Source organism: Eumetopias jubatus, unplaced genomic scaffold (assembly GCF_037043125.1).
Source record: "Eumetopias jubatus isolate StellerSeaLion01/CBP00866 unplaced genomic scaffold, mEumJub1_p1.0 scaffold_14, whole genome shotgun sequence".
Classification (NCBI taxonomy): domain Eukaryota; kingdom Metazoa; phylum Chordata; class Mammalia; order Carnivora; family Otariidae; genus Eumetopias; species Eumetopias jubatus.
The window spans coordinates 52,631,893-52,659,720 of NW_028274820.1; the positions used below are offsets into that span (position 1 = coordinate 52,631,893).

The 27,828-nt window shown below is 37.4% G+C and overlaps 1 protein-coding gene across 5 annotated transcripts in view; it reads left to right on the top strand.

The window, feature by feature from the left end:
* Window positions 1–27,828, top strand: part of HDAC9 (histone deacetylase 9) — a 733,933-nt gene that overhangs the window by 345,154 nt on the left and 360,951 nt on the right. For all 5 annotated transcript variants that reach the window (XM_088018628.1, XM_088018630.1, XM_088018632.1 and 2 more), the window contains one exon: window positions 17,258–17,521. In XM_088018628.1, coding sequence (XP_087874754.1) covers window positions 17,258–17,521 — 264 coding nt within the window. The remainder of the gene's footprint in view (window positions 1–17,257; window positions 17,522–27,828) is intronic.

A 27,828-nucleotide genomic window follows, 5' to 3' on the forward strand; every position in this document is an offset into this window, starting at 1 on the left:
CGCACCACATCCTTAGGTGCTCTCCTGCTGAGGCAACCACAAAGAAACAGTGATTACAATATAACAATATCAGGCAGGCCAGGCCAGTAAAACATTTTCAGTGAATTCATAAGCAAAGCTGGTCTACGAAGTTTTGACACTACACGCCTCTATGGTAGGTTTATAAAGCAGAGTCTTCTCATTCCTGGAAGTGTTACCATCCTGAAAAGCATAATTCTGTCCCCTCTCCTTTGTTACTGTATCACCTACAAGTCTCTTACAGAGGTATGATTATTAAGAAATGACATTCTGTTTACTGATAGGTAGCTAAAAATTGGCTTACTATTGAAAAGCTTTATTGTATCATGATAGAAACAAAGCAACCCCTCATGGGCAAAGGTCTAATCGTCTTTCTAATAGCAATGAGAGAAGGGGGGTTCTTCATCATGTACTCACTTTACTGGGGGCAGGGCAAAGTTTTTCTCTTCTCTTTGGCCCCCACCTTCACAGGGCGGAGCTAGGAAGGGAGCACGGGCTGAAGACCATACCACTGAACAGAAATCCTTCCAGCCCAGCCCTTTGCTGCCTGCAAAGATGATGTGGGGGTGGGGGAGGGACGGGGAAGTGGGCGCTGGGGATGGATGGCCGCAGCCACTGCCTTTCCTGCCATCTCTCACTATACTGCACACTGTAGTCCACGATACTGCATACTCTTTATATATCATCAGATTGAGCTGGTATTGCTACAGCATTTCTCTAAATTTATCAAATTGTTTTGTATCAAAGCAGTCTCACTGGAGGAGACCCACTTTCTTCTTGTGGAGTGGCCTGGTACTCGCTGACCTGAATGTGGCCCTGCATATGTTTGCTATATTATGGTAGAGTTCAGTTTGTTTGTTTTGTGGTCTCTCAGCACTACTTAAAACTACTACGTATTCTTGAAAAATTGTCCAGTGACTAATGTGAAAAATTTATGAAGGAAGAAAGATTGGAAATCCTACCTTTTGCCTCATAATGTTTTGGTTTGGTTTGGTTTTTTTGTTTGTTTTTTTGAGAGAGAGAGAGAGAGAGAGCAAGGGAGCACAAACTGGGGAAGGGCAGAAGCAGAGGGAGAGAGAGAATCTTAAGTGGGCTCCACACCCAGTGCAGAGCCCAATGTGGGGCTCGATCTCACGACCCTGAGATCACGACCTGTGCTGAAATCAAGAGTCAAATGCTGAACTGACTGAGCCACCCAGGCACCCCGTTGCCTCATAATATTTTGATCTGGAATTAAGTTCATTAGATTCCTATGAATACTTTTAAGAATATTTTGGAATACATTTTTTATGACCTAGAGATGCCAGTGTTTCAGACTCAGTGGTATACTAATAACAAAATCTTTATATGTTAGTATCACACTTGAGATTTTGACAGGCGGATGCTAACCTCAGTCACATGGAAGAAACCAAGATGAAAAGCAGGCATTTGCATTGAGCAATGAGAAAAGCAAATCTTATCAGAGACCTTCTCCCATGTGGAGCTGATTCCTTGGAATCTGTTAAGAATTCTTCCCAAAATTAGAAACAAACGTATACTTTCAGGTACATGTTTGTACAGTGGTTTGATTATTAAATCTTGTCTTAATTAGGCAAAATGAAGTCCAGAAAACTTCAAAGTATAAAGCTGATCTTTATATATTAACCCCTCTCAGCTTGGGTGTTTAGATTACTCAAGCAGGTCTCCAGTTGGCTTTTCTCCAAGTATGTATTCCATATGTTTGATCCAATGGCATATGCACATTGGGTATTCTCTAGATTTTGAAAATATTTCACCTGCCCTCAATTGTCTAAAGGAACAGAGAAGAATCTTATTAAAGAAAATATTGAATCTCTGTTCTGTTCTGAAGTATTCACAATTGAACCGTCAAGAAATGAATTGCTACTGCTCACCCTTCCCCATGAGGTGATGAAAACATTTGTTTCACGTTATGTGAGGGACATAACTTAGATGCCAGAAACCAATGAGTTTCTGTATAATCATCTATTTATGTACACTCTAACCATTTTGAATATCCATTAATGAGAAATAACCACAGAAACTTTAATGTATGTCATTTTTTTCTTGGTATAACGGATGAATCTGTATCGAATCATTTCAAACTAGAGCCAAATAGCTGGCATCATAAAAACATGGTCCCAGCTCTTGAGCGACTTATTAGAGCAGGAAATAATATGCTCGCATAGAGACACAGGTATGCAGATAACGTATTTGAAAATGTCCTTTCATTTTGCTCCCTCAACTTTTTTTATGGTTCTTTAAAGATTTAGAGAAGCAAAAAATGCAGTGACAATGAAGGAAAAAACAAGTAGATTTATCCCTAAACCTACATTCTATGAAATATGGTTGTCCTTCCTGCTATGAAGTTTTTAATGATTTGATTGAATTGCTAATAATCCTTAGAAGAATTAAAAGCAAAGCTGTACTTTTCAGAGCAGAATTTATACAATAATTGACTTAACTAAATTTTGAAAACTTTCTCATATCTTGCTATTATTTGAATGCGTTTATGAAAGCAGTCATTCCTGGTTATTGTAACTCTATAATATAAATATTATTTACCATACTAAATAATTTACCTCCCCATTGTTTATTACTTTAATGACATTTACATGGGAAATTTGTGTGTCATAAGAGTTATTTGTCTCATGCAGTTAGGTTGTAAGTCCTTAAGAGCTTAGCAGAAATATCCCTGGAATGGGTTTACATAGTATTTGTGTTGCTATATCTACACAGTGGGGCAAGCTAGAAAGGTGAGTGGAAAACCCATTAGAATGATTTGTCTCTCTGCTCCATCAGTTTGAATATTCGATTTTCACTGAAAGTATTTTGAGAAGTTTAGCCATAAGAAAGTCATGGCTTGCATTATTTGTTCTTCTGCTTTTTTGAGACATTTAAAATATTCAGAAATGCATTAAACAATTTCTGTTGCTAACGTATGGTACATTCTTGCAATGATGACTTGTGAGCCTTTTCAAAAAAACCAAGAGTTTATTTATACTAGCATCAAAAGAAGACTTGCTTTTCCTGGTTATCTTTTTTTTTTTTTTAATTGGAAGATAAAATGGTTTCTAAAGTAGAATTTTCCCCATAAAAACAAAATGGCAAATGAAAAAGTAAGAGCGTATTGGGAATTTTCTTCTGGGCTCATTTTAAGTTTAAATATTGCAACAGATTTTCTGGTAAAATAAGACTATGATTAATGAAAGCAAAACACACTGCAGTTTCTCGACCATTTTTATGATTTCTGAAGGAGTATTCCAAGCACTGCGTAGTTAATAGAAGGGCAAATCTCTAGGTGTATCACTATCTGAATGATATACAGAAATTTTCCTGAATGTCTTCACGCATTTTTGTTGAGATAATTTCGCATAGACCTCTGCCCCCTACCCAATGACAACATTATTCTTTAAATTATTTGTTATAGTATTAATAGAATAGCATTGATGCACACTAAATAATTTCTATTTTAACTAGAATTTTTCTAGTACCTATGTTTTTTGTATTCATTCTATCAAATCCACATGAGCAGAAATTTTAAGAAACTTCTTCAGTACTTATTTGAATGAAATACTAATTTATTATGCATTTATCCATTTAGCAACTCACTGAATTCTTGCTTTGCGCAGACGCTATCTTAGGCACTAAGAAAATAACATTCAGTGTCCTCATGGAGCTTACAGTGTGGGGAGCAGGGGAGTGAAATATTCAGTAGACAGTAATACAACATAACGTATTAAGTACTAGGATAGGGAACACGAGGAAGGAAATTGTTTTCTTTGAGGAAGTTAAGACTTAAGACTTTTTATATCTTCCTTTCTTCCTCCCTCCTTCCCTCCCTCCCTCCCGCTCTCTCTTTCTTTCTTTTTCTTTCTCTTTCTTTTTCTTTCTCTTTCTTTCTTTCTCTCTCTCTCTCTTTCTTTCTTTCTTTTCTTTCTTTCTTTCTTTCTTTCTTTCTTTCTTTCTTTCTTTCTTTCTCTTTCTTTCTTTCTTTCTTTCTTTCTTTCTTTCTTTCTTTCTTTCCTTTCTTTCTTTCTTTCTTTGTAATACGCTCTGTGATAAATATCTTATGCATTCCTTTGACTGGATATCAGCCAACACTTTTTTTAAAAACCCACATAAATCATGAGATGATATCTTATATATGTCAAGGTTCACTGTAGATATAAGTATTTATTATATATTTATTACTATGATACTTAGGCATTTTGACATGAGTGCTATTTTATCATAATAAAAATATATCTAAGACGAGATTAGTAAAGGGGAGGCCAAGCAGATGTCCTGCATTGCCCTTATTAAAACAGGTAGATATTATGTTTGACAAGCAAGGCATGAATATAATTCTGCTCAAATGCTGGAATGGAGCAAATGGGGAGTTTTCATTAGTTTTTGGAAGAGAATTTGACCCCTTTACTTGAGTAGTATCTATTCTTTTTCTTGAGATAATTTTCTAACATCAATGTTACATATTCTTCATAACCCCTCATGATTCATACCCACTCCTTGTCTCCAATCATCCATCCACAGCAACCCAGGGGACTATATTCTTTTTTGCCTGTGGTTACACACAAACATAGCATGATGGTGTGTGTGTGTGTGTGTTATTTTTTTCCTTATAAAATATCTCTGAAGGCAGTTCTAAAATAGAACTATTTTGTGCACTATTGAGCAAAGTGTATATTTTCCCAAGGAGATTTATTTGAAGAACAACCACTATAGAGATGTAGCATTCCAGAAAGTTTACATTTTTTAAGTCACATTTCCTATTATCAAACAGCAAGGAAACACTTGGTGTTAGCTTTATTTTAATCAAGGTAATTATACCCATGGCTTCCTTCTGGGGAGATTAACATTTTAAGTAAGATTAGAGGAGGACAATGAACCAATCTTTGCTTTTTGCTGCACCTGTTACTCCGAGCGTATCTTCCCCTCCCCTTCTTTTATGCACTGTGCATCCTCCCCACCCCTTCTCCATAGGTACCTTAGGGATAGGATCTTTTACATAATACCAGCTCCCTTTTATAAGGAGGATCCACTGTACACTGGGACACAATGCTAACCTTCTTATGTATATTATCTTCTCAAATTTAAACAACTCACACTTTTTAATATCACTTAATTTAATTTTATTTTATTTTTAAAGATTTTATTTATTTGACAGCAGGAGCAGTGGGGAGAAGCAGAGGGAGAGGGAGAAGCAGGTTCCCCACTGAGCAGGGAGCCTCCCCCCTCCATTGCAGAACTCGATCCCAGGACCCTGAGATCATGACCTGAGCCTAAGGCAGGCATTTAACCGACTGAGCCACCCAGGCAGCCCACTAAATTTAATTTTAAAGGGCTTGAATAGGTGGACCAACATGACAGGGCTAGCAGTTGAAAGAGCTGGAATTCCGACATAGGTTGAATGACACAAAAGCCTGTCCTGAACCTAAACGTGCACTTAGCAATTTAGTGTTGTTTTTATCACTGAGCAGGAGGCAAGATTTTCCCTTTTTTTTTTTTAAATAAGTTTTTACTTTAAGTAAGCTCCACACCAAACGTGGGGCTCGAACTCACTACCCCAAGATCAAGAGTTGCATGATCAACAGTCGTGTGAATGCTCTACCAACTGAGCCAGCCAGGAGCCCAAGACAACATTTTCCTAATTTTATTTTTGCCAAAAAGTAGAAAACTTACAATTAAAGGCAAGGCAAACAAACAGAAAAGGAGGATGATCTTATTTTATGTCTTTATTTAATTTTTGATATTGGTTTGGATTTGCCAAGATGAAGAAATTCCTTTTCCTGATCCTGCTTCTCAACTTTTCACGCACTGCCCTCCATCCAGTTACTAACTTGGAAACCTCTCTACGTGAATCTGATGGTGGGACATTCAGATAGCCACTGGATCGTAAAGCTTTCCAACAGTGGGGTGTGGGTTCAGTATGGCCAGGCCCTGATGTTGTAAAATTGTTATTTTTTTTTAGATTGGGCAAACATCTTCTCATAAGAGCTCTGAGTGAGCCTGACGCTGAAAGTCTACTGACTTCATCAAGTTCAACTGAAATGCAAATTTGGCATCTCATCTATGGGTGGTTGGAAAATGCCTTGTTTTAAGTTTTGAAAAATGGATGAGTAGAAACTTGAACTGGGCTTTCATTTAGGAAAGTAGGCATTACCGTTGTCAAGTTTAATTTCTCTCTCTCCATTTGACGGTATGTTTCCAGGCAGAGTCTTTAATCAACAATTTAGGATTACGTTTTGCCCATTAGATGGATAGTATGTCCAAAAACTTTAGCAGGCCCGAAAGGCAGTCTTAATTTTATAACAGTAAAAAGCCCCCTAGATTATTTATCTATCTATAGAGGTTTATAGAAGAAACTCTGACTTTGCCCTTAAATAGATGTTATTTTGACATGATTAGCCCAATGTAAATAGATCCGTGTAGGTATGTGCCGAGCTTCAAAAAAAAAACCCCACTTACTGCCATACCGGCTTACATCATCACAGAGAATTCATATAGAAGCATTTCACTACAGAATTACAAGTGGATGGTTTATAATATACAGAAAATGGTTTGTTGCTTTATTATTAGATGTGATGAAATCCTGTGTTTGTAAAAGAAACTAAATGACCATTTCAGTGGATTAGTGTGTAACATTCATAAACGTTCCCAGTGCTGCTTTCATAATTTGAAGACCAAGGGAAGGACCTCGACCTTTCCTTTTCACTCTACATTGTTCACCTAGTCAGAGACGCTTTTACTGAATGAGAAAAACAATAGTTGGACATGACTACGAGGTAAGGAAATAGGAGAAAGAAAAATCTCTGGGGAATTAAACCATGTGAGTAGTTTGACTGATGTTGATTCCAGGCTGTTCAAAGGGAGAGGGAAGCTAAATAATTTGGTTGTTTCTCAACCTTGACAAATAGTTTCATTTGGCAAGATGAAATAATTAAGTCTTACTAAGGAATTTTTAATAAAGCTAAGTGATTTGTGGACATGAAAGCCACCAATGTGTGGCAGTCTCTTTGTTACAGATTTTGGTTGCTTATAAATTCCTGATTTTAGTTTTCTTCCCCTGTATCTTTCTGCCCTTTCTCTAAATACTGATGAAATCTGAGGGATTAGAGTGACCCTGAAATGTCATATGATCCCAGAGTATTCCCATTCCTTCAGGCAGAACTGCATGCAGGGCTAAGCTCCCATATCCTAAGTGCACCCTTACTCTCACTATCAACTTAGTTGTATCAACCAACAATAAAAACTCACTTCTAAAAAATAATTTCCTGGCTTGGAGTCGTTGATGGTGTTCCACAAAGATTTATTAGCAACCATTATGCTGCATGCTGAAAATGAAAATAAGGAAGGCATGTCCTTTCCCTTGAATGACCCATAGACCTGCAAACCGATCATTCTAGTCAAAGTTCTATATAATGAATAGCTCATATGAAGTGCAGCATCTAGAATGCTTGATAACCTTTCCGAGAGAAGTGTATGATGTCCTGCAGAATTATTTATTAGTTTTGCAACTTTCAACAAAGTACTGAACCTCCTCATCCAATAATTCTCTAATCTGCACATTTTAGAGGTTTATAGTGAGAAATACATGAAAGGATATACTGAAAGTGCTCTGTGAACACGGTAAGCGCTACTGGAACTCTGATGCAGTATTTCTATTCTGAACACTAATAGTTTATTTTCCTTATTCTGTTAATGAAAATGGTTAGTTGTCTGGAAGTGCTAAAATATTTCCAAGATACACATTTCCTACTTGCCTCAGTCTTGCATCAAGCTGCTTTGTTGTAAACCAAATCACTAAATGTTGTTCCAGCTTGAGCCTTTGTATTCATCATAAAGCAGACGTTGTTTTCTCTTTAGAACAGTATTATGCTTAATTATTGAATTATTTAGTGAGGTATAATTTATACAGCAAAATGTATTCCTTTTGTTGTACAATTCAGTGAGTTTTCACAAATGCCTATCATCACATAATTACCACAGTTAAGATATAGAACAGTTCTCTCAAATTCCAAACTTGGCCTTGTGTTGCTCCTTTGTAGTCGATCCCTACCCCTACCTCCAAACCCTGGCAAAGTAGTTGAATTTTTGACCATGTAGGGAACATAAAACAACTCACAAGTATGAAGGATGGTATATTTTAAGAGCAGGCAGACACAGCTCTAAATGATCTAAGCCCTAGAATGTTTAAGTAAGAAGGGCCATAAGGGATTATTTTCAGAGGTCGTAGGCGGACACTCTGTGGACTGGATCCATTCCATTGAACTGCTGTCATTGGCCTGCCTAGTATCTTAACAAGTATTTCAATTATTGGTCAATCTTTAAAAATAGAAAGATTTCAAATACAAATCTGGATTTCTGGCATTGTCTGAAAAATTGAAAATCTGGCTACACTGGGGCCCACATTTCCATGTGGCAATTATTTTCTGGGTTTTACTCTTGGTCATCCATTTTAAATAGGGCTTGTGTGCCTACCAAAGCAGGGGTTGATCAATGGGGAGAAAGGGAGATGTTTATGAATCAATTGATTTGAAGATCATTGGCTTTGAGATCTTGTCTTCTTCTTTTTTTTTTTTTTTAAAGATTTTATTTATTTATTTGACAGAGAGAGATACAGAGAGAGGGAACACAAGCAGGGGGAGTGGGAGAGGGAGAAGCAGGCTTCCTGCAGAGCAGAGAGCCCAATGCGGGGCTTGATCCCAGGATCCTGGGATCATCACCTGAGCCGAAGGCAGACACTTAACGACTGAGCCACCCAGGCGCCCCGAGATCTTGTCTATTCTGAGACACAGTTCAAAATCACCTAGGGTGCCTTTCTTTAACTGTGCTTCTGTACATTACCCTTAAAAAGTGAAGAAAGAAAACTTTGAAAGAAAGTATACTATCACCTGAGGATTGGAAAGGAGATTATCAGGGGAAAATCCTATTATATAATAAAAAGACATAAAATTACACAGTGCTGTACAAGAAGGAAAAATAGCTCATTTGTGTTCTTGTTACGTCTTGTTACACTCTCTTGCTGGGGATTTTATGTTCTGAAAGTCGATCTTTCTGTTTCTACTTCTGCCTGCCTCAATCCAATCTTCTGTAGCAGCCGGAGTAACCATTTACAAATACAAATCAAATCATGTCAAGAGCTTGCTTAGGGGCGCCTGGGTGGCTCAGATGGTTTTGCGTCTGCCTTCAGCTCGGGTCGTGGTCCCAGGGTTCTGGGATCGAGTCCTTCATTGGGCTCCCTGCTCAGCAGGGAGTCTGTTTCTCCCTCTCCCTCTGCTGCTCCCCCCTGCTTGTGCTCCTTTGCTCTGTCATATAAATAAAATCTTAAAAAAAAAAAAAAAACTTGCTTAAAACTCCCCAGTTGCTCTTTATTGTACATAGGATAAAATCCAAACATCTTTTTTGTGGCCTATAAGGTTGTCATGATCTGGCTCTCACCCCCATCACTGACCTCCTCTCCTGTTCCCTTCCCTTACTTGCTGACTTCCAGCCACGCTGGCCTCCTCTCCAGTCTGTGGGGAATGTCATTCCGTCCCAGGAGTTGTGTTAGCCACTGTTCTGTATGGAATGTTCAACCTCCAGATCTTCTCATGACTCCATCTTGGTATTGGAGTCTCTCTTAGCTCAAACCTTACCTCTTCCAAGGGTCCTTCCCTACCCTACAAATTAGACACAGACGCTCAGCCCTTTCCCCATCGTTCCCTATATATTAAGTTCCAATCTTGAGTTGCTTATTTTCTGCCTCTTCCTCTGAGAGGTTGCCTGACTGACTGCTCTTGTAAGGGTGTGGCATATAATAAGTGCTCAGCAAAAATCGTCCAATGAGTGAAAGAGTAGGGGGGTAACTTTCTCAAACTCATGGGAAACACTGGAAGGAGGAAATTTACAGTATTCTTTCCAGAAGTTAACACTCATTCAAATTATTGAATTATGAGGGTGTTTGGAAACCGGAAAAAGGATATTTTAATTGCAGGCATTGTTTTAGAGAATCGTAAAAGTTATACAGATAAACACGTTTTTATTAACAATTCACTTCGTCCCTAGATTAGTTTTATATCTCTTCAATATTGGTAAGAAGGGACATTTTTCAGTTTAGACTTTTAATTAGTGTGAATAATGAACCAATATTTAGAAAATATTTCTCTCTTGTTATTTAGTTTTGTTTCTTCTGGCAATTTCCCTAAAATGCACAGAAGCGAAATGGCATGGGAGTATTTTGGCTTGAGGCAGAGTTCTTCTCTTAAGTAGACCTCTCGATTTGAAAGCCCTCCCTGCTCTGCATGTTGTTTTTGAGAACAGTTGGTACATACCTAATCTATTTGTGATTTGAGACAGAATTTTATCATTGTTTTAAAATCTAGTTTCCTTGGAGCTTAAGGGAAAGGTTTCATTTTCCAAAAGAAGAATTTTGCATTTATTTAAAAGGAAAAAAAAAGAACAAAAGCAAAAACTTGTGCCATTGCCCAAGTAAAATCTGTCTTCAAATCTGAGGCAAAATAAGAAAGTGATGAGTTGGGTTGAAGGTCACTTTGCATAGTTTAATAATCACATTCAAACACTTGTGCTTAATGGGTTGTTGACAATTTCTGAAAACCAGATGTCCATCAGAAACAGATTTACTCCTTATACACTCTTGTTCTTAGTTGCCATTCCAAATCTGAAGATATTTGTGGGGCCATGAAAGATCTCCTTGGGAAAGATTTAAAATGTGGATTTGAAAGATACTTTATTTGATAGCACTTATACTTATGTTGACTTCCAGACTGTCAAACAGTGTGACGTGCACAGAGATCTCTCGTGTGTAAAGGTTAGCAGCACAGCCTTTAAATATTATTTCATGAATTTTAAATCATTTACCAGTAGAATATATGATATTAACATGGAATACAAAACATCGAAATTAGGGATTTGCCATAATTATGAGCCTCTCAGGGATTGATAAGAACGGAATCGTAACACTTCAAGGTGTTAGAAACTTCAATAAATTATCATATCCGGTCTTTAGAATGTCAGCGTGAGTGCGGAGAGTGTGTGTGTTACAAGACCAGAACGGTCGTAGATCGCTGGCACTGATCTTAAGTGTTTGGTGCTATAGCAGGGAGAACACGGAGAAACACTGACAGACCAGGAAGAGCATAGATGAAAGGGAAGAAGGAGAAGCACTCTCAGCTGGGTTCCCCACCAGAGTAACTCACCTGGTGTCAGACGAATGACACACGGTGTGTTTCACAGATGGGCGCTCGGCGGAGATTCACACAGGCTCGCACGTTTATCTGTCACACAGATGTTTCGTCTTGTGTTTTGTAGCCAGCAAGGCAACCGCTCAACTTTGCTGGGGGATCACCTCCAGATGTTCAACCACAGGGAGACTCTGCTACCCCACTGAGAGTAAGCAGACAACTCCTCCCTGCATCTGGGGCCACTCAGCGACAGTACAAATTAGAACAGGGTTAGCCCATACCATCTTTGTAATGGTCACATTTGAAGTTCAAAAACACATACGACACAACACAATCGGAATCCTGAATGTCTTCATAAATAGCCAGAAATTTACAAACAACATCAAGTAATTTTCTTTTTTTAATTTTAAAAACCTAAAATAAGTTAAACCTGGCAGGCAGGTTTTCTGTGACTTTGATCTGTAGATTTTTCTTGCTGATGTTAATTGCTAATTTTTCCATGCTGGCAAATTTGTTTGCTTAAACAAAAACAGCTTTAGTCAGATACCCTTATTCCAGGTATTTAACTCCTTCTCTGCATTTATATTTTGCAAAACTGTTTCCCAGAGATCCCATTTATCACTTTTGTATTTTATGAAACTTTGCAAAAGAGCATATTTTATTTCAGAAATGGTGAAAAAGTGGTAGTTATTGTTCATGTAGACATTGTCATTTGCTTCATAATCTGGGAAAGAAAGTGTCAACGCGCTGTTACTAAGCATCAGTTAAGCTTTCAGGTATTTAGCAAAAAAGATGATCAAGAGAGAAACAAGGGCAGATCCTAAATTTTTGACCCATGCAATTGGGTGTTGCTGTTCACTCAGATGAGAAAATTAGGTGAGCAATACATTTCAGTCGGAGGAGAATAAAGGTTTTCTTTGGGCTGTTTAAAATTTATGATACCTATTAGGTATTCAAGATCTAAGGGAAGATGTTATTAAGGATGCAGCTGAATATGCAAGTTTGGAGCTCGGGGAGACATTGGAATTATTTATATTAATTCAGTTGTCATCAGAACATAGTTGTTTCAGAGTAGAATGCAAACTGGAAGGGTATAAAAAAGTTCTAGGTTTCTACTCTTTTTTTTTTTTTTTTTGGAGATGGCTCAGCTTCTCTTGGACATGAAATTCCTTCTTTATAAAATAAGGGTTTGAAGAATGTTATTAGAAATTTTCCAATGACTACATTTTATATGTATATGATCTCCACTCGTAAGTTACTGTTTTATGTCAAGAAACATTTCTTTTACAAACCATCAAGGAATTCTGCCCTTGGAAGATCATTTTGCCATTTGGCCGTCTTGCCCAGTTATCGTAGCGTTATTCATTCTGGCACTTTTCTCCCTCATGTTTCCTTTACTACATCACAAGTGTAGAGGAAGCCAAAGGAACTGACTAGAACAAATGGCATTGTTTTCGTTATTGCACACTGAAAATTGTTATATATGTATCTATGTCAGTGAGATTGTAAATACTGACCAAAACTGATTCATGGACTAAACGATGAGATTTCTGGGTACGTCTGTGACCTCAGAAATACATTAACAAGTCAGATTTCAGAAGGTTTTTTGTTAAAATGTACGTATGATATATTCTGTGAAAACTCAGCATTTGGTCACTATTTAGAGATTTTCTTGGACCTACTTGCTATCTATGGGAAATTATATTCCAGGAAATTAGCGCACAGTTTGTCTGGTCTTTAGCTCTAGTGATATCAGCCGCTTACTTTCAAAGATGCTATGATTGTGTCTTGGTGCCCTTTGTGAGGTGCTTTACCCTCACTGACACTTATTAATATCCTAATTAAATTGCCACTGGATTTGGCAAGAATGCAGTCATTACTGACTTTAACAGGAGAGATTTTAGTCAAATAGTGTGGATGAAAGCCTTGTTGGCATGAATTCTAAAGAGAATGGGAAAAGAGAAATGAAGACAGTAAAGAGCGATAACTCAAGGAGTTTTGCTGTGAAGGAAGGTACATAATGGTGTTGGTGGGGGGAGCAAGGGAGGTTTTATTTAAGTTGGATTATCATTTTGAAAATGCACACATAAGAATATTCAGCAGAGAGGGGAAATGTGTGTTGGAGGACAGAGTGGATCATTGCAGGAGTGGATAGGATCCAGACCCTAAGCTGAGGGATTGCCTGAGATAAGAGTGCAGACTCGCTTTCAGAAGAACAGACGTGTTCAGAAGAATGGGACAGCTTGGTGAATGCGATGGTGTAGCAGGATGTCGAGTTTCCCTTCAGAGGCTTCTATTTCTCAGTGAAATAATAAGCACAGGTATCAGCAGGGAGTGAAAAAAAGGTCTGGATTTTAGAGGCTGGAGGAGAGAGGAGGTAGTTTGAAATTGTCATTGTGAAAGAGTGGGAGTGAATTAACTAGAGAAATGTGGTAGGACTGCCAGACAGCACTGAGGGCCCTTTTGAGGGTTTTGCTCACAAATCTGAGGAGAAACATTCAGCATGATTGTAATTCGTTTGTTTGTTTCCTAGCTTATTCAGCTGCTTGGGTTTGGCAGAGATGTGGTATTAACCAAGGTTGGAAGTCTTAACTTTTCCAGTAAAACCCATATTCAAAAGGGCAGGGGAGTCGAAGACAATGTAAGGGAGTGGAAAAAAAAAAAAAGACTTCTTTATTTGAGAGAGAGTGAGCAGGGGGAGGGGCAAGGAGAGAGGGAGAGAGTGTCCCAAGCAGATTCCCTCTGAGGGTGGAGCCCCACGGGGGGCATAATCCCAGGACCCTGAGATCATGATCTGAGCCGAAATCACGAGTCAGACACTTAACCGACTGAGACACCTAGGCGCCCCAAGGGAGTGATTTTTAATGGCGGAGAATGGAGCCTAGTCCAGCAAGGAGGGATGTGCAGGGGGGTGGGGTGGTGAGGGGGAGTGGTGGGCAGCGAGAATGTGTTAGGCTCAATCACTTAGAGGACCCTCTGGGGCTGAGGAGTGGTTGGGGTCAGAATATTCTGAGAATGAGCCCAGAAGGAAGTCATGTTTGAAACCCATTAAGGAAACTGTACAGCTACCAATAAAGTCCAGGGCTAGGGTAGGATCACAGCGTTGGGTGCTGAGGTAGAGCAGAGAAAAAGACCACTGCATGTGAGGAAGTCAAGGTACTGAGGGGCCACGTTAGGATGGGGACTGGGAAGGAGAGGAACAGCAACAGACTTCCTGTCATTACCGCTAAGGGCTTTCCTTTTACTTAGCAGGCGCTATCTGCACTTTCCTCTTGGTTATGAAATACTCCCCATATCAAACTTCCAGAAGCTATGGAAGTTGCAGAATCACTCCTCAGTAAGCAGGGACTTTTGGTGTGACATTTCCTGGACAGTGGTCACGTGCTCCCTGGTGGACCTTTCATGAATGGCCTCGCGGTTCCTGTCTCATGGCCACACATCCCACATGGTTTTCTTCTCTCTTCCTCACAGAAGTTCTTATGTGCAGGAACTTCTGAATGCCTCCCAGAGGTGTCTGCCTGACGCATACGTGTCCTTGGCTCACCAACTCTGATGTGCTAGCTCCCACGAATTTTTCCAACTAAGCTTGGGTAGCGAGAGGGGAAAGTTCTAGAGCTCACCAAGCATCCATCCAGAAGATGAACTGCAGCAGTCTGCTTGCAGATCGTCCCTCTGAGGGGCTCTTGCAGCCTCCTTCACCTGACTGGTGCCTTTCCTTAGTTAAATCTCCTCTCCCCACGAGAGAATCTCTGTTCTGCTCCTGTACATCACATCTGAGGTGAGTGACAGAGGTTAAGGGTCGACCGATGAGCTCTCCCTCTGGAGAGTGGGTGGGTACTGGTCACCCAAAGTCCCTGTCCCTGGTGTGCCAGCTCAAATTGGGACTTTTCCATTAAAATCCTGCCTGTTTTCTATGGTGTCACGTGTTCTTTTTCTAACAGCCAATTAAACGGGATCCTACAGTTGTATAGCCAGAGTTCAGGAATATTACATTGTCTCTCTTCTCCAAAATCTCAGCAGTATGCAAGGTATAATGTATTTATGTTATGAAGAGCTAGTTAGCATTGGTACAAAAGTCCTGCAAATAGTTTCTCAGGAAGTACTTAGAGACATTTAGAGCATGATGGGATGATTGTTCTTATGCTGACAGCCCAGGAACAATAGATGTTAGATTGTAAGCACAAAGGAAATTAATATTTAAATTTGCCTTCTTCATTTTGACATAAAGTTTGATCGATACATATTCTCTTAGCTTGATTATGTCTAACTTAAGATTGGTGATTCCATTTTATTTATGGCTTTGTCCTACACTGTTTTATTTCTTTAGAATCTTACTCTTAACAGAAACATATTATATTATAAACTGTGTCACTCTCTCCAACATCATCTTCTAGCATTCTCCCCACCTTCTTGTGCTCAAACCTCACTGGCCTCTCATGTACTCCAACACACTGGACTCCTTCTCCAGGGCATATATTGTGCCTCTGGCCAGAAATGCTCTCTATCCTTATTCAACCCCTCACACACGTAACTAATGACTCTTACTTTTCTATCCCTCCTCTTTCTTGTCTCAGCCTAAACATAGCACCCTCTCAGTGAAAGCTCCCTTAAGCACCTCCAGTTCCACTCCTGTGCCAACTAAAATAAGAATAAATTTATCTTTTTGGTTCCTGTCTAACACACTAAACTATAAACTCTACGAGGGCAAGGTGATGGCTGTTTTCCCAGTGCTTAGCACGCTGTCTTGAACACAGTTGACCCTTAATAAATATTTGTTGCATAAATGAACGAAAACCCCCAATAATTTTACCGACTGTGAAATTGAAGGGTTTCGTCAGTGTATGCACAGCCATCTGAGGTTACGTGACCTGGAAGTCTATAAGCCTGGAAAGGGGAAGACACCCTTCAGAGTTGGAGTACTTAAGTATTCTAACTCTAAGCATGTGTTTAGTCTTAAAAACATGGGTGTGTGGGGGAGGTAAGCTTAAACTGTACCAAGAGAAATTGGCATTCATGATTTTAGCGGTGGTATTTCTAAGTGTGCTGCTCATTAACAATATTTGGCATGTTGCTTACATGGGCACTGACTTAACAGGGAACTCCAATCGCTTTTGAAACCACAGTTCAAGGTCTGCCGATGATCAGTCACTGGGGTCATTGTGAATCAAAGTGAGATCTACTGTGACACGAAATCATCTTGAGAATTTTACCCCATTTTATTGAGCTTTTATACCATGATACTTTGCTATTGTTTAAGTTAAATCTGTTTTTGTTTTTTTTAAATCATTGAGCAGTTAATTCATATATACTTCTGAAGATAGAGTCCAATTTAATTTATAAAATAAAGAAAAGGTCTAAATAATAACTTTCAAATTAAAAATAATTCCTTCTTTCCTGTCATTTAATTTGGATATGTTCATAAAACATTTTTAGTGCTATGACAATTTTTTTAAACCCACATCTTTTTAAAGTTTAGGATTTCAAAATCAATATTTCCATGTTTTACCGTGTATATATAAGAAGATGTTTTATTATTTGACCATTCAAGGTATCAGAAAATTAGATAGACGAGGCCTTAGCATTTGTGCTCGTATTTTATAGTGGTTGACATTTGTCAAAAAATGAGATCGTGGAAGTTTTTCATTACCTTTCCATTAATTCCATTCCATTTTCTCTTTGAGAGAAAAAATTCTCAGGTTTATTTGGGTTAAATTGTCTCAGTACAAACTACTTGTAAAAGTTCCATGGTTCCCATTGAAAACGCTTATTTACCTTTTCCCCACCATTTTCTAAGTGTGTTAAAGAGTAATCCCTGAAAAAAAGCACTCAGAGACCTCATTCTCTGCCTCCCACATCAACACAATATGGCAGGGATGGGACTGCTTCAGATGCAGCATCACTGAGGAAGTTTGTGGCGTACAAATTCATTCTGCAATTGACATCCAGAAACTAGAAACCAGACCGTACTGAAGTAGAGTCATTAGAAATAAAAGTGTATTTTGCTTCTCTGTTACCACCAAAAACTATTGAATTTTGAACCCCTGAACACTCTCTTCTAGCTGCTTTCGAAATCTATTGAACAACTGAAGCAACCAGGCAGTCACCTGGAGGAAGCGGAGGAAGAGCTTCAGGGGGACCAGGCGATGCAGGAAGACAGAGCGCCCTCTAGTGGCAACAGCACTAGGAGCGACAGCAGTGCTTGTGTGGATGACACACTGGGACAAGTTGGGGCAGTGAAGGTCAAGGAGGAGCCGGTGGACAGTGATGAAGATGCTCAGATCCAGGAAATGGAATCTGGGGAGCAGGCTGCTTTTATGCAACAGGTAATAGGCAAAGATTTAGCTCCAGGATTTGTAATTAAAGTCATTATCTGAATATGAGATGCATTGCCGGTTTTGGTAAATGGATATTATTTCCTATCTGTTTATATTTCTGAATGATTTGATTTTAGTGTTTAAGGATTCTACTTAATGCAGATATATCTATATAGAGATTTCTCTATGTACTGATTTCTATATAGATATCAAGGTTTCACTGAAACTCCACTGGTAAGGAAATACTTGTTACACTAAAATTATACTACATAAGTATACAAGTTATTAATAGGCTTTAAATTCATCCCAAAGCCTGATACACCAATTACTTCTAAGGAAAACGAGCTCACTGTTGTTTTTAGTTTATCTGTTGAGATCAGCGACTGCTGGATATAGTTACCCAGTCTGATCAATGAAACATTCTATTAGTTCTTGATTTTTTCTTTGATATGTAGAATTCAATTTTCACATTGTTGTACATAATGTATCATACTACAGTCTTGAACACTGTTAAAGGTAGTCTGCCCCTTCCTTCCTCTCTCTTTTCGTTAAGTTAAATGTTCTGGTTACCACGCCAACAGTCCTTAGGTTATTGTATAGATTGCAATTGAAAATATTAGGAATAGAGGTGGTTTTAAATATATAGATTGCAAAGTACAGCACTATTTTAAATATTACATTTTGTCTCACCTAGCACTGCTCATTTTACTTTTATCTTGTGTTATTTGATGACATTGTCTATCAAAAAAGATCAAATGAAGCCGATGCAGATATCGGCCAGAAGTAATGTGCAGCATTATGGTCCAATCAGATGCTATATGCTATCTACAATTGTAGAAAACACAGTAATGGTATGATGATTATCTGATACGAAGTCACAATCACGTTTAAAAGAAGAAGGTGTATCATATTTTATAATCATATGATTAGGATCTCTTAGGTAGAATTCCATAATGACTCGGCATAGACCATACCATTTTGGCAAATAAAAACTTAGGAAAGTTAGGCTCAACAACAGAATGTACTTGTATATAATGCACCTTCAGAAGAACTGTGTCCTTTGATGCTATGAAATACAAACAACTTTGAAGGCAACAGAAGACTCTGTTTATTTAAGTCCGTTCTTTGTCAGGTTCCTGCTGTTCTCCTACAGAAAACTGATTCTATGAGGCTGAACAGGAAATGCCTTGTGGAAACAGGAAGTCCAAGTGATTCATGTAATGAGGAATGTAGGGGGAAAAAAAAACGGAGGATAGTGTTTTACTCTTTCTGTTTTTAAAGGGCACTCTATGAATTGATTTATTGTCTAAGAAAATAACACCGCAAGTAGGGAAATTGTTAAGGAAGCTTTTCACTGGAACATTTCCTTCATACTCCCTTTTGATATGTTTACCTTGTTTTATAGGTTTACTTTTGTTAAGCTAGTTAAAGATTCCTTGTATTAAGACCCCTTTAATATGGATAATCCAAATTGACCTAGAATCTTTGTGAGGTTTTTTTCTATTAAAATATTTATATTTCTAAATCCAAGGTATTTTAAGGTGTAGTATCCTGTTTCAAAGGAGATATAGCGATTTTGCCAAATGTAGACATTGTAACAACTGTATGTTATTGGCACGTGTTGTTTACATTTTGCTGTGACATTTAAAAATATTTCTTAAAAAAAGGTCACTGCTAAAGATACATTATCCTTTTTTAAAAAGTCTCCATTCAAATTAAATTAACATAACTAGAAGTTAGAAAGTTTAAAACTTTTCCATATAATGAAAGTCCTTCTGATAATTTGACAAATAGCTATAATAGGCAACTTTTCCTATTACCACCATATTTTGGTTAGTATATTCCTTAAGATTAAAATGACTTTTTGTCAGTTGTTTTGCATTAAAAATATGGCATTCCTAAGATAAAATTGTATATTTTTTCCATCTCATAAATATTCATTTTCTTTAAAGTCTTTTTTCAATCTCATAAAAAAGGGATAGTGCATCTTTTAAAATACATTTTATTTGGGGAGGAACATGTGGCTGAGCAGACTTTTGTATAATATTACTTCAAAGATATGTAATCACAAACAAAAAAAAAACCTATTTTTTATAATGTCATTTGAGAGAGCTTCATCAGTACAGTTGGTGGACATTAATTGTTTGAATTTGATAGTCTTTGAATTTAATCAAGAAACTACCTGGAACCAGTGAAAAAGAAAGCTGGACTTAATTCATCTTAGAATTAATTGATAAATGTCTCTTTTCAAATCTACTGTATTTATTATAATTTACACCCTTGAAGGTGATCTCTTGTTTTGTGTTGTAAATATATTGTTTGTATGTTCTTCTTGCCTTCTGTTATAAGTCTCTTCCTTTCTCAAATAAAGTTTTTTTTAAAAGATCCCCTTTCATACATTTGGCTTTGTGTAAACTTGATATACTTAATCGGATCTGAAGCTCTTGCGCTAGGTCTCATATACCAAAATATATTGCCATTCGTTGTTGAAACAAGAAAATGAAGATATTTTGAGCACTTATTTCTCATGCCATTAAAAATAATAAACCCAACAATGATTTTAAACTATTTATGTCAGCTATTATCAAATAGCAAACACATGTAAAATTTGTTGCCTTTTCCGTTTCCCAGTGTGGCCTCTTTTTCATGATATGTTATCATGTTTGATGTCAACTTCCAAATATAAAATTTTATATAAATGTTAATTCCTAACCTTGCTCAACTTAAAAAATTATTTTTAAAAAGGTTAACATAATCCCTCCAATGCAGCAAGCACTCAATAAATATCAAAATAAATAATTTTCCATGTATCATAATAATTTTATCTGATACAGTGACAGCCTGACCTACAAGTATAAAGTAACAGCACATAAACGTAAAAGAGAAAAAAAACTAAATGACCTCCCCTTCTATGGAAACGATTATTATAATACTAGCATAAAGAACAAGGGGCCTGGCTCAGGTAAAGGAAAGCGGGCCATAGACATCCCTGCGCCATGACATACCCAGCTCTTCTTCTGGTCAGTTGCTAGCAGAACTTCCATCAGTCAGTACTTCATAATGTGTTACTGTGTTTTTGTTCCCTTAATCTAAACTTGAATAGCATCATACAAATTAAAATTATTCTAAATCACAACAATATTGCATTAGATTATTGAGAATTCTGGAGCTAATATCATTGACTATTACAAAATGGATTATCATTCCATAATGCTATAACCCTGATAATTTGGTCAGAATTGTGGGAATACCATTAGCTCTAATTTCCTAAAAATTGCCTTTGGACTTTTATAAACTTGATTAACTTGGTACCAGAGATCCTCAAAAAAAGAGTTGGAGGAACCAATTAGATAATGGTTTTATACTGTATATCTGATTTTTCAAGTGTAAAGTGGATGTTTCAATAAAAAGTATCAATCTCATGTTAAGAACTTTCTCTTCAGGAAAATATTTTTTGCCAGGACTTGCAATAAATAAACATTAGACTTCCTGTTCTGGCAGTAAAAATCCACCTTCTCATTGGTGAAGGTGGTTGCTGAAATGGAGACTGTTAACTTTTCATAGACTTGAAAAAGTTGTCTATAAGAAATTTTTTACTTTGTTTTATACTTTTTTTTTCTCTAAAGGATGTTGAAAAGGAATTCAGACACTAACCATTTTTTTGAAACCTAGTACTCAATGGATGTATAGGTAGACAACAGTATTTTTTTAATTTGGCATTTCTTCGTGATTTTTTTTTAAAGATTTTATTTATTTGAGAGGGAGAGAATGAGAGATAGAGAGCACGAGAGGGAAGAGGGTCAGAGGGAGAAGCAGACTCCCTGCCGAGCAAGGAGCCCGATGTGGGACTCAATCCCAGGACTCCAGGATCATGACCTGAGCCGAAGGCAGTCGCTTAACCAACTGAGCCACCCAGGCACCCTCTTCGTGATTTTTTTCAATAATGGAAGCACAGAACTGTGGGTATACAATTGTGAACTAACAATGATAAATAATCAAGGTCTACAAATTATAACCAATTATAATCAAGAACTTGGAGATGAAAGAGAAGGAATTTGACAGGTAGATTACCATGCCCTTTATTGTTGATAATTCCTCCATCTGGATTTTAAAATTATGAGAGGGCAATCAAAGAATTCTGGCAAATAAAACAAGATATTGGGAATGTGACTTTTTAGAACTTCTTGATTTAGATTGGAAAGGTTTTCTAATTTCATAAGTTGACCTTCTTTAAGGCTTATAAACTGTAAGGTTTAGACAATGCAACCTTTTGGGACCATCTTGATTTACAAAAAGACTTCCACTTTTAACTATTGGAAACATACATGTCTAGCAACTCATTTAGTCCTCACAACAACTTTATGGGGTAGATATTGTCTCGTTGCAGAGATGAGGGCACTGGGGCAAAAAAACGTTATATAAGGTCAAGGTCACCCAGTCAGTGACAGTCTAGCTCTAATTTGAACCCAGGCACTGTAGCACAAGAGTCCTTATTCTCTACCTTTACTACCACACAGAATTTATGCAATAATTCTTTTCATGTGTCCAGGTTTATTAAATCATCAGTTCTCTCTCTCTCTCTCCCTCCCCTCATTAGCGTTTACAAACTGTTTGGAATCAATTTTCTCTTAATCACTGCTATGAGATTAGGACTCTTTTTTTTTTTTGTCTAATGCATAGATGAGAGGTATCATCCTTAGACACATGATGTTCATCCATTTTGAATCATGAAAATTTGTGAGTTTCTTCTTTTTCTGACCAGAGCCAGTCTTAGGAAGGGGTGAAACAGAATGCCTGCACTTGGGGTTAACTTTCTGGGGGGGAGAGAAGGAGAAAAGATTTCAACCAGGTCACAGCTGTCCTTTGCCACTTACCTTCATTCCCCAATCAAAGCCAAATACCTATTTCTGAGCAGTTAGGACGCTGCCTTTTAGAACCTTTTTTGACCTATTGAGGGTGCATTTGATAATCATTCTGTATAAAATGGGAAAAGGAAAAATAGAGACATTTGTCTTGAGTTCTTGTCTTCCTAGGTGATTTTTCACTTGAAAGATGCATAAATATCCTCTTGAGGGAAGTCATTGGCAATTCGGCTTCTGACCACACCTACCAGAGGTTCTGATTCTGTTGTCCTGACAGAGGGCCCAGGAGTCTACACTTTTCAACAGATAATGTTCTGGAGCTGTCCAGGGGCTCTAAACTACTTCCTGAAATGTGGCCTGACTTTTAATAGCTTTTACCTAAGCTCCTTGGACTCTTCATTCACAGTTCCCAAAATAGACTATCTCATATTTCTCATATATTGTTCTGTTTCATCTGCATTTTAACTCAGCTCTAGGTTATTCTCACTATATTTACTGCTCCTACTGCTGTGATAGTATCTGTTCTTTTGTTTTATTTCTCTCTTCTCATTTAAACAGTTGTTTAGCCTGTTGACAAGAGTATTCACCAAGACTTGGCAATTTATTTTTCTTCGCCAGTTCTGAGCTATTTGTTGCACATTGTGTTTTGTTTTTTGTTTTTTTATTGAGATAAAATGCATAGGACATAAAATTTACCATTTTACCCATTTAAAGTCTGTAATTCAGGTGGATTTTGGTATATTCGTGATGCTATGCCACCATCACTACTATCTGATTCCAGAATATTTTCATCAACTCAAATCCTGTAGCAATTAAGCAGTCACTCCCCATTCTCTCCTCCCTCCAACCCCTCGCAACCACTTACAACTATTTTGTGTCTCTGTGAATTTGCCTATTGTGGAGATTTGGTATTAATGAAATCATATACAATGTGGCCTTTAGTGCGTCTGCATAATGTTTGCAAGGTTTATGTAACAGTACTTCATTCCTTTTTATGGCTGAATAGTATTCCATCGTATGAATATACTACATTTTGTTTATCCATTTATTGGTTGATGGACACTTGGTTTTCACTCTTTGGCTCTTATGACTAAATGCTGCTATGAACATTCATGTGCAAGCTTTTATGTTAACATACATTATTCTCTTGGGTATATACTTAGGGGTGAGTGAAATTCCTGGGTCCTATGGTAATGCTGTTTAACTTTTGAGGAACCGCCAGATTGTTTTCCACAGTGGCTGAACTATGTTCTACTCCTACTAGCAGGATCAGAGGGGTTGCAATTTCTCCACATCCTTTCCAACATTTTATTTTCCTTTATTAAAATATTGCAGCCATCCTAGTGGATGCGAAATACGAACTCGTTGTTTGGATTTCTATTTCACTAATTGCTAATAATGTTGAGCATCTTTAAGTTTACTTACTGGTCATTTGTATCTTTTGGGGGGTAATGTCTGTTCAAGTCCTCAAGCCATTTTTAAATTGGCTTCTTAGTTTTTTTGTTGTTGAATTGTAAGAGTTTTTAAATATATTTACTGGATACCCAAAATATGAATAGGAAATTATCAAACATGTGAGTTGCAAATATTTTCTCCCATTCTGTGGGTTGTCTTTCTGCTTCTTGATTGTGTCCTCTGACGCACATTTGTATTTTTGTTAAGTTCTATTTTTTCTTTTGTTACTTGTGCTTTTGGTGTCATATTTAAGAAACCATTTCCTAATCCAATGTCACAAAGATGTACACCCATATTTCCTTCTAAGAGGTTTCTAATTTTAGCATTTACTTTTAGATCTTTGATCCGTTTTCCAGTTACATACATTTAAAAAAAATATTCTTCCATTTGAGTTATTTTTAAAGGGAGAAGACCTTAATGAATGTTGGGCTCCACTTTCTCATGCATCATCTCTGTTTTCCTTATTTCTAGCCGATCTTGGTCTTGCCTGTCTGCCATTCCTGTTGCTGTCTCTTGTTTCCTAGCTTTTGAGGCTGTCCCTTTTCTCTTTCTCCCAATGAACCATTTAAATGCTACAGTCTTGCTGTTTATTGTATCTAATATAAACTGAAGAAAAGATTAAGTTTGTCTTTCCTTTAAGAAATGCCTTTTCTCTGGTGACCTTTAAAAACTAAACCAGAGTTATTTTTCTTCATTTATATGACAGAATTCTATCCTGGTTACTCATTTTTACTCGTGTCTACTTTGCACTTAAATTTTACGTTGAACCCATGTTTACAACTTTGCTTTGATCCTTGTGCCTTTGTTGACAGAATTTCTACAAAGACCCCTGTATTTGTACTGTCCATACTGGTAGCCACATATATCAATTGAGAATTTAAAATGCAACTGGTGTGAATTGAGATATGCTGCAAGTGTAAAATTCACACTAGATTTCAAAGCCATAGTATCAAAAATATATTCATATCTACATGATAATGATGTATTTGGTTGCATCTTAAAATAATATTTTAGATATATTAGCTTAAGTATTAAAGTTAATCTTACCTGTTTTACTTTCTTGATATGGGTGTTAGAAAATGTAAGATTGTATGTGTGGCTTGCATTGATGGCTCACATTATATTTTCTGTTATAGAATCCTGCTTTAGCTTATCTTCCTCTCATTTTATAGCGTGTTAACAGATTCTCACTACATCATTTTAGAAATAGGTGGGCCGTCAAACCTGAACAAATTAATATTTGCTCATGCCAGAATATTTCTATTGCTGTTACTCAGTCCCAGACCAATAAAATGTTAGTGTTAGGAGAGATATGCACATCTTAATGATTTAAGGGTTTAAAGATCTCTGTCTTTACCTTAAAGACAACTTGAAGTCTACCAAGTGCTTTATTAATACTTGTCAGTTGGAAAGACTATTCAATTATCTCTCCACTCATCTCAAAGCTTTTAAATTCACTGTCTGTAAAATGTGCTGTTTTATCCAGCTTTTCCATTTCTGTCAGCGGAACCACTCTTTAGACACTGGACAGATTATCATGAAATCACCTTTGATTATTTCCTCTCCTTTATTTCTTATAAGCAACTGCTACTCCTGTTTCTGATTTCCAAGCCATCATATCTCTTTACTTTCTCTTTGGCTCTGCTTTCCCTGGTCAATACCTTAATAGTGAAACAAATTCATTCTTTTATTATTGCGATAGCTCCCTTCCACATCAGTGTGATCTTTATACTAATTCAATTAACTTACTGTAAAATACCGTTTTCGCCTTCTCTGTAACAGAACCTACAACATCTACCTAATTGTTTCATCTAATTCCGCCTTTATACTCAGACCAAGCACTCATCCCTCCCAGTCTAGCTGAATCACTTAACCATGCACAGCAAATTCCCAGCGTGGGACTCTAACCTCGCGAGTTTCATCAAACTTTTTTCCCTATCTGGAAAGGCTTTCACTCCCTTTTTTAAAACCTACTTTGCTTTTTCTCCTTTATGCCATCTCTGATTTCTCGAACCCACTCTAACTCTTCGGTCAACTTGGAATTTGTTCTATATAACTTACTGTATAATTTTTCTTTAATTATTACCTATGTGTCATGTCTTTTTGCTTTTGAAGCCAGTGCAAATATACAGTGCTCCTAGCACCACACGAAGAACCCATGAAGTGCTCAATTAAACTTCGTTTGAATGGATTTTGTTTTTTGTTGGTGGTGGTTTTTAGCGTTCAACAATTTATCAGTTGCATATAACACCCAATTCTGGGTTTTATTTTACATTTCTCTTTTTCAAATTTCATAATGGCTAAAGGACATTTTCTTCCCTATTACGATTTCTGGCTCACTTTTGGTTTCTATGTGAAATATAGAATCATTTTTTTCTTGACTATTTATTGTGCTGTATGTCGCATTAGTAATATTTCTTTACACCGCCTCTAGTGATAATAGTTACTATTTAATTTTTATTTTCAGCCAGGGGTTAATGATGGAAATTTTTTTCTTGGTGAATTTATTTAATACTCCCTAAACTGAGTTGATTTGTCATAATTTATATCCTATATGAAGCATCATTGTGCTTTAATGCTGGACACTTTATTTTTTTTAAGATTTTATTTCAGAGAGAGTGAGCGCATGCACGAGCAGGGGGAGGGGCAGACACAGAGGGGCTCAAGCGAGCCCACTTAGGGGCTCAAACTCATGATCCTGAGATTACGACCTCAGCTGAAATCAAGAGTCGGAGGCTTAACCAACTGAGCCACCCAGGTGCCCGGGACACATTTTTAAATAAAAATAGTATGTCAGATAATTTTCATGGTCTTTAGAGTACTAATTTTTCTATATCCATGTATTCTATAGATAGTTTTTGAAAGGTAGAGTTTGGAAAGAAGAAAAAATGATGCATATTAATCTTGGAGACTAAATCAACCTCATCTTTATGCATATTTAAATAAAGAGAAGTATTACTGAACACCTATAAGTTGTTTTGACTACATACACACCAAACTTAAAGAGTGGCATTTCTCCTTGTCTTTGAGACCCATGTGAGGAGCTGCCTCGTGGTTACAATGCTGATGCAATAGTCAGACTACAGGAGTTCCAACTTCATCATCTACTGTCAGTACCACCTGGAGCAAATTACTTAATTGTGCCAAGCCTCAGTTTACTCATTTGTTAAATATGATTAACATTGTCATCTTTTGTTGGATTGCTGTGAAGCTTAAATGGATTAGTTTATGTAAATAACATAATATATGGTAGCAAAATTGGTGCAGAGTAAAAATTACCTATTGCTATTAATGTCATTATTAATGTAGCATCACTAAGAACTTCTTGGGACTAGTAACTTTCTTCTCTTTAGCAGGAACCTATCTCACACTCAGTTTAACTTTTTATTTTTTTATTTTATTAAAATTTTATTTACTTTTGAGAGAGAGAGAGAGAATGAGGGGGGAGGGGCAGAGGGAGAAGCAGACTCACCACTGAGCAGGGAGCCCGATGCGGGACTCGATCCCGGGACTCCAGGATCATGACCTGAGCCGAAGGCAGTCGCTTAACCAACTGAGCCACCCAGGCGCCCCTCAGTTTAACTTTTTCCTAGTGAGTAACTCACTGCTTTCCCACTGTGTGCGTGTCCTCGCCCACAGAAAAGGGTAATATATATATAGCCCACGACACTGCAGGAGGCGGTCTAGAACTTACTCAGCAGCAACCTCTTCACAATTTGTGGGGAAAGACCCAGGTTGGAATGATCTTTGCGAGATTCTGTAAGTACATTACACTTCTGCCTCTCTGCTTCCTTTCCTTCCACCTCCTTTAGCGACTATAAGAAGAACCCCAAGATTTTTTTAGACTTCAACTAAGGAGTCATCAAATTTAAAACAACACCAGGTGTGAATGATCCACATGATCTTCATTCCAAAAGATGTATTAAGAAAAGATATTGGCCAGGGAGACAGTCTTCTGATAAGCTCTGTCTAGGCCCAGCTCTCTTCTAGCATTAATTC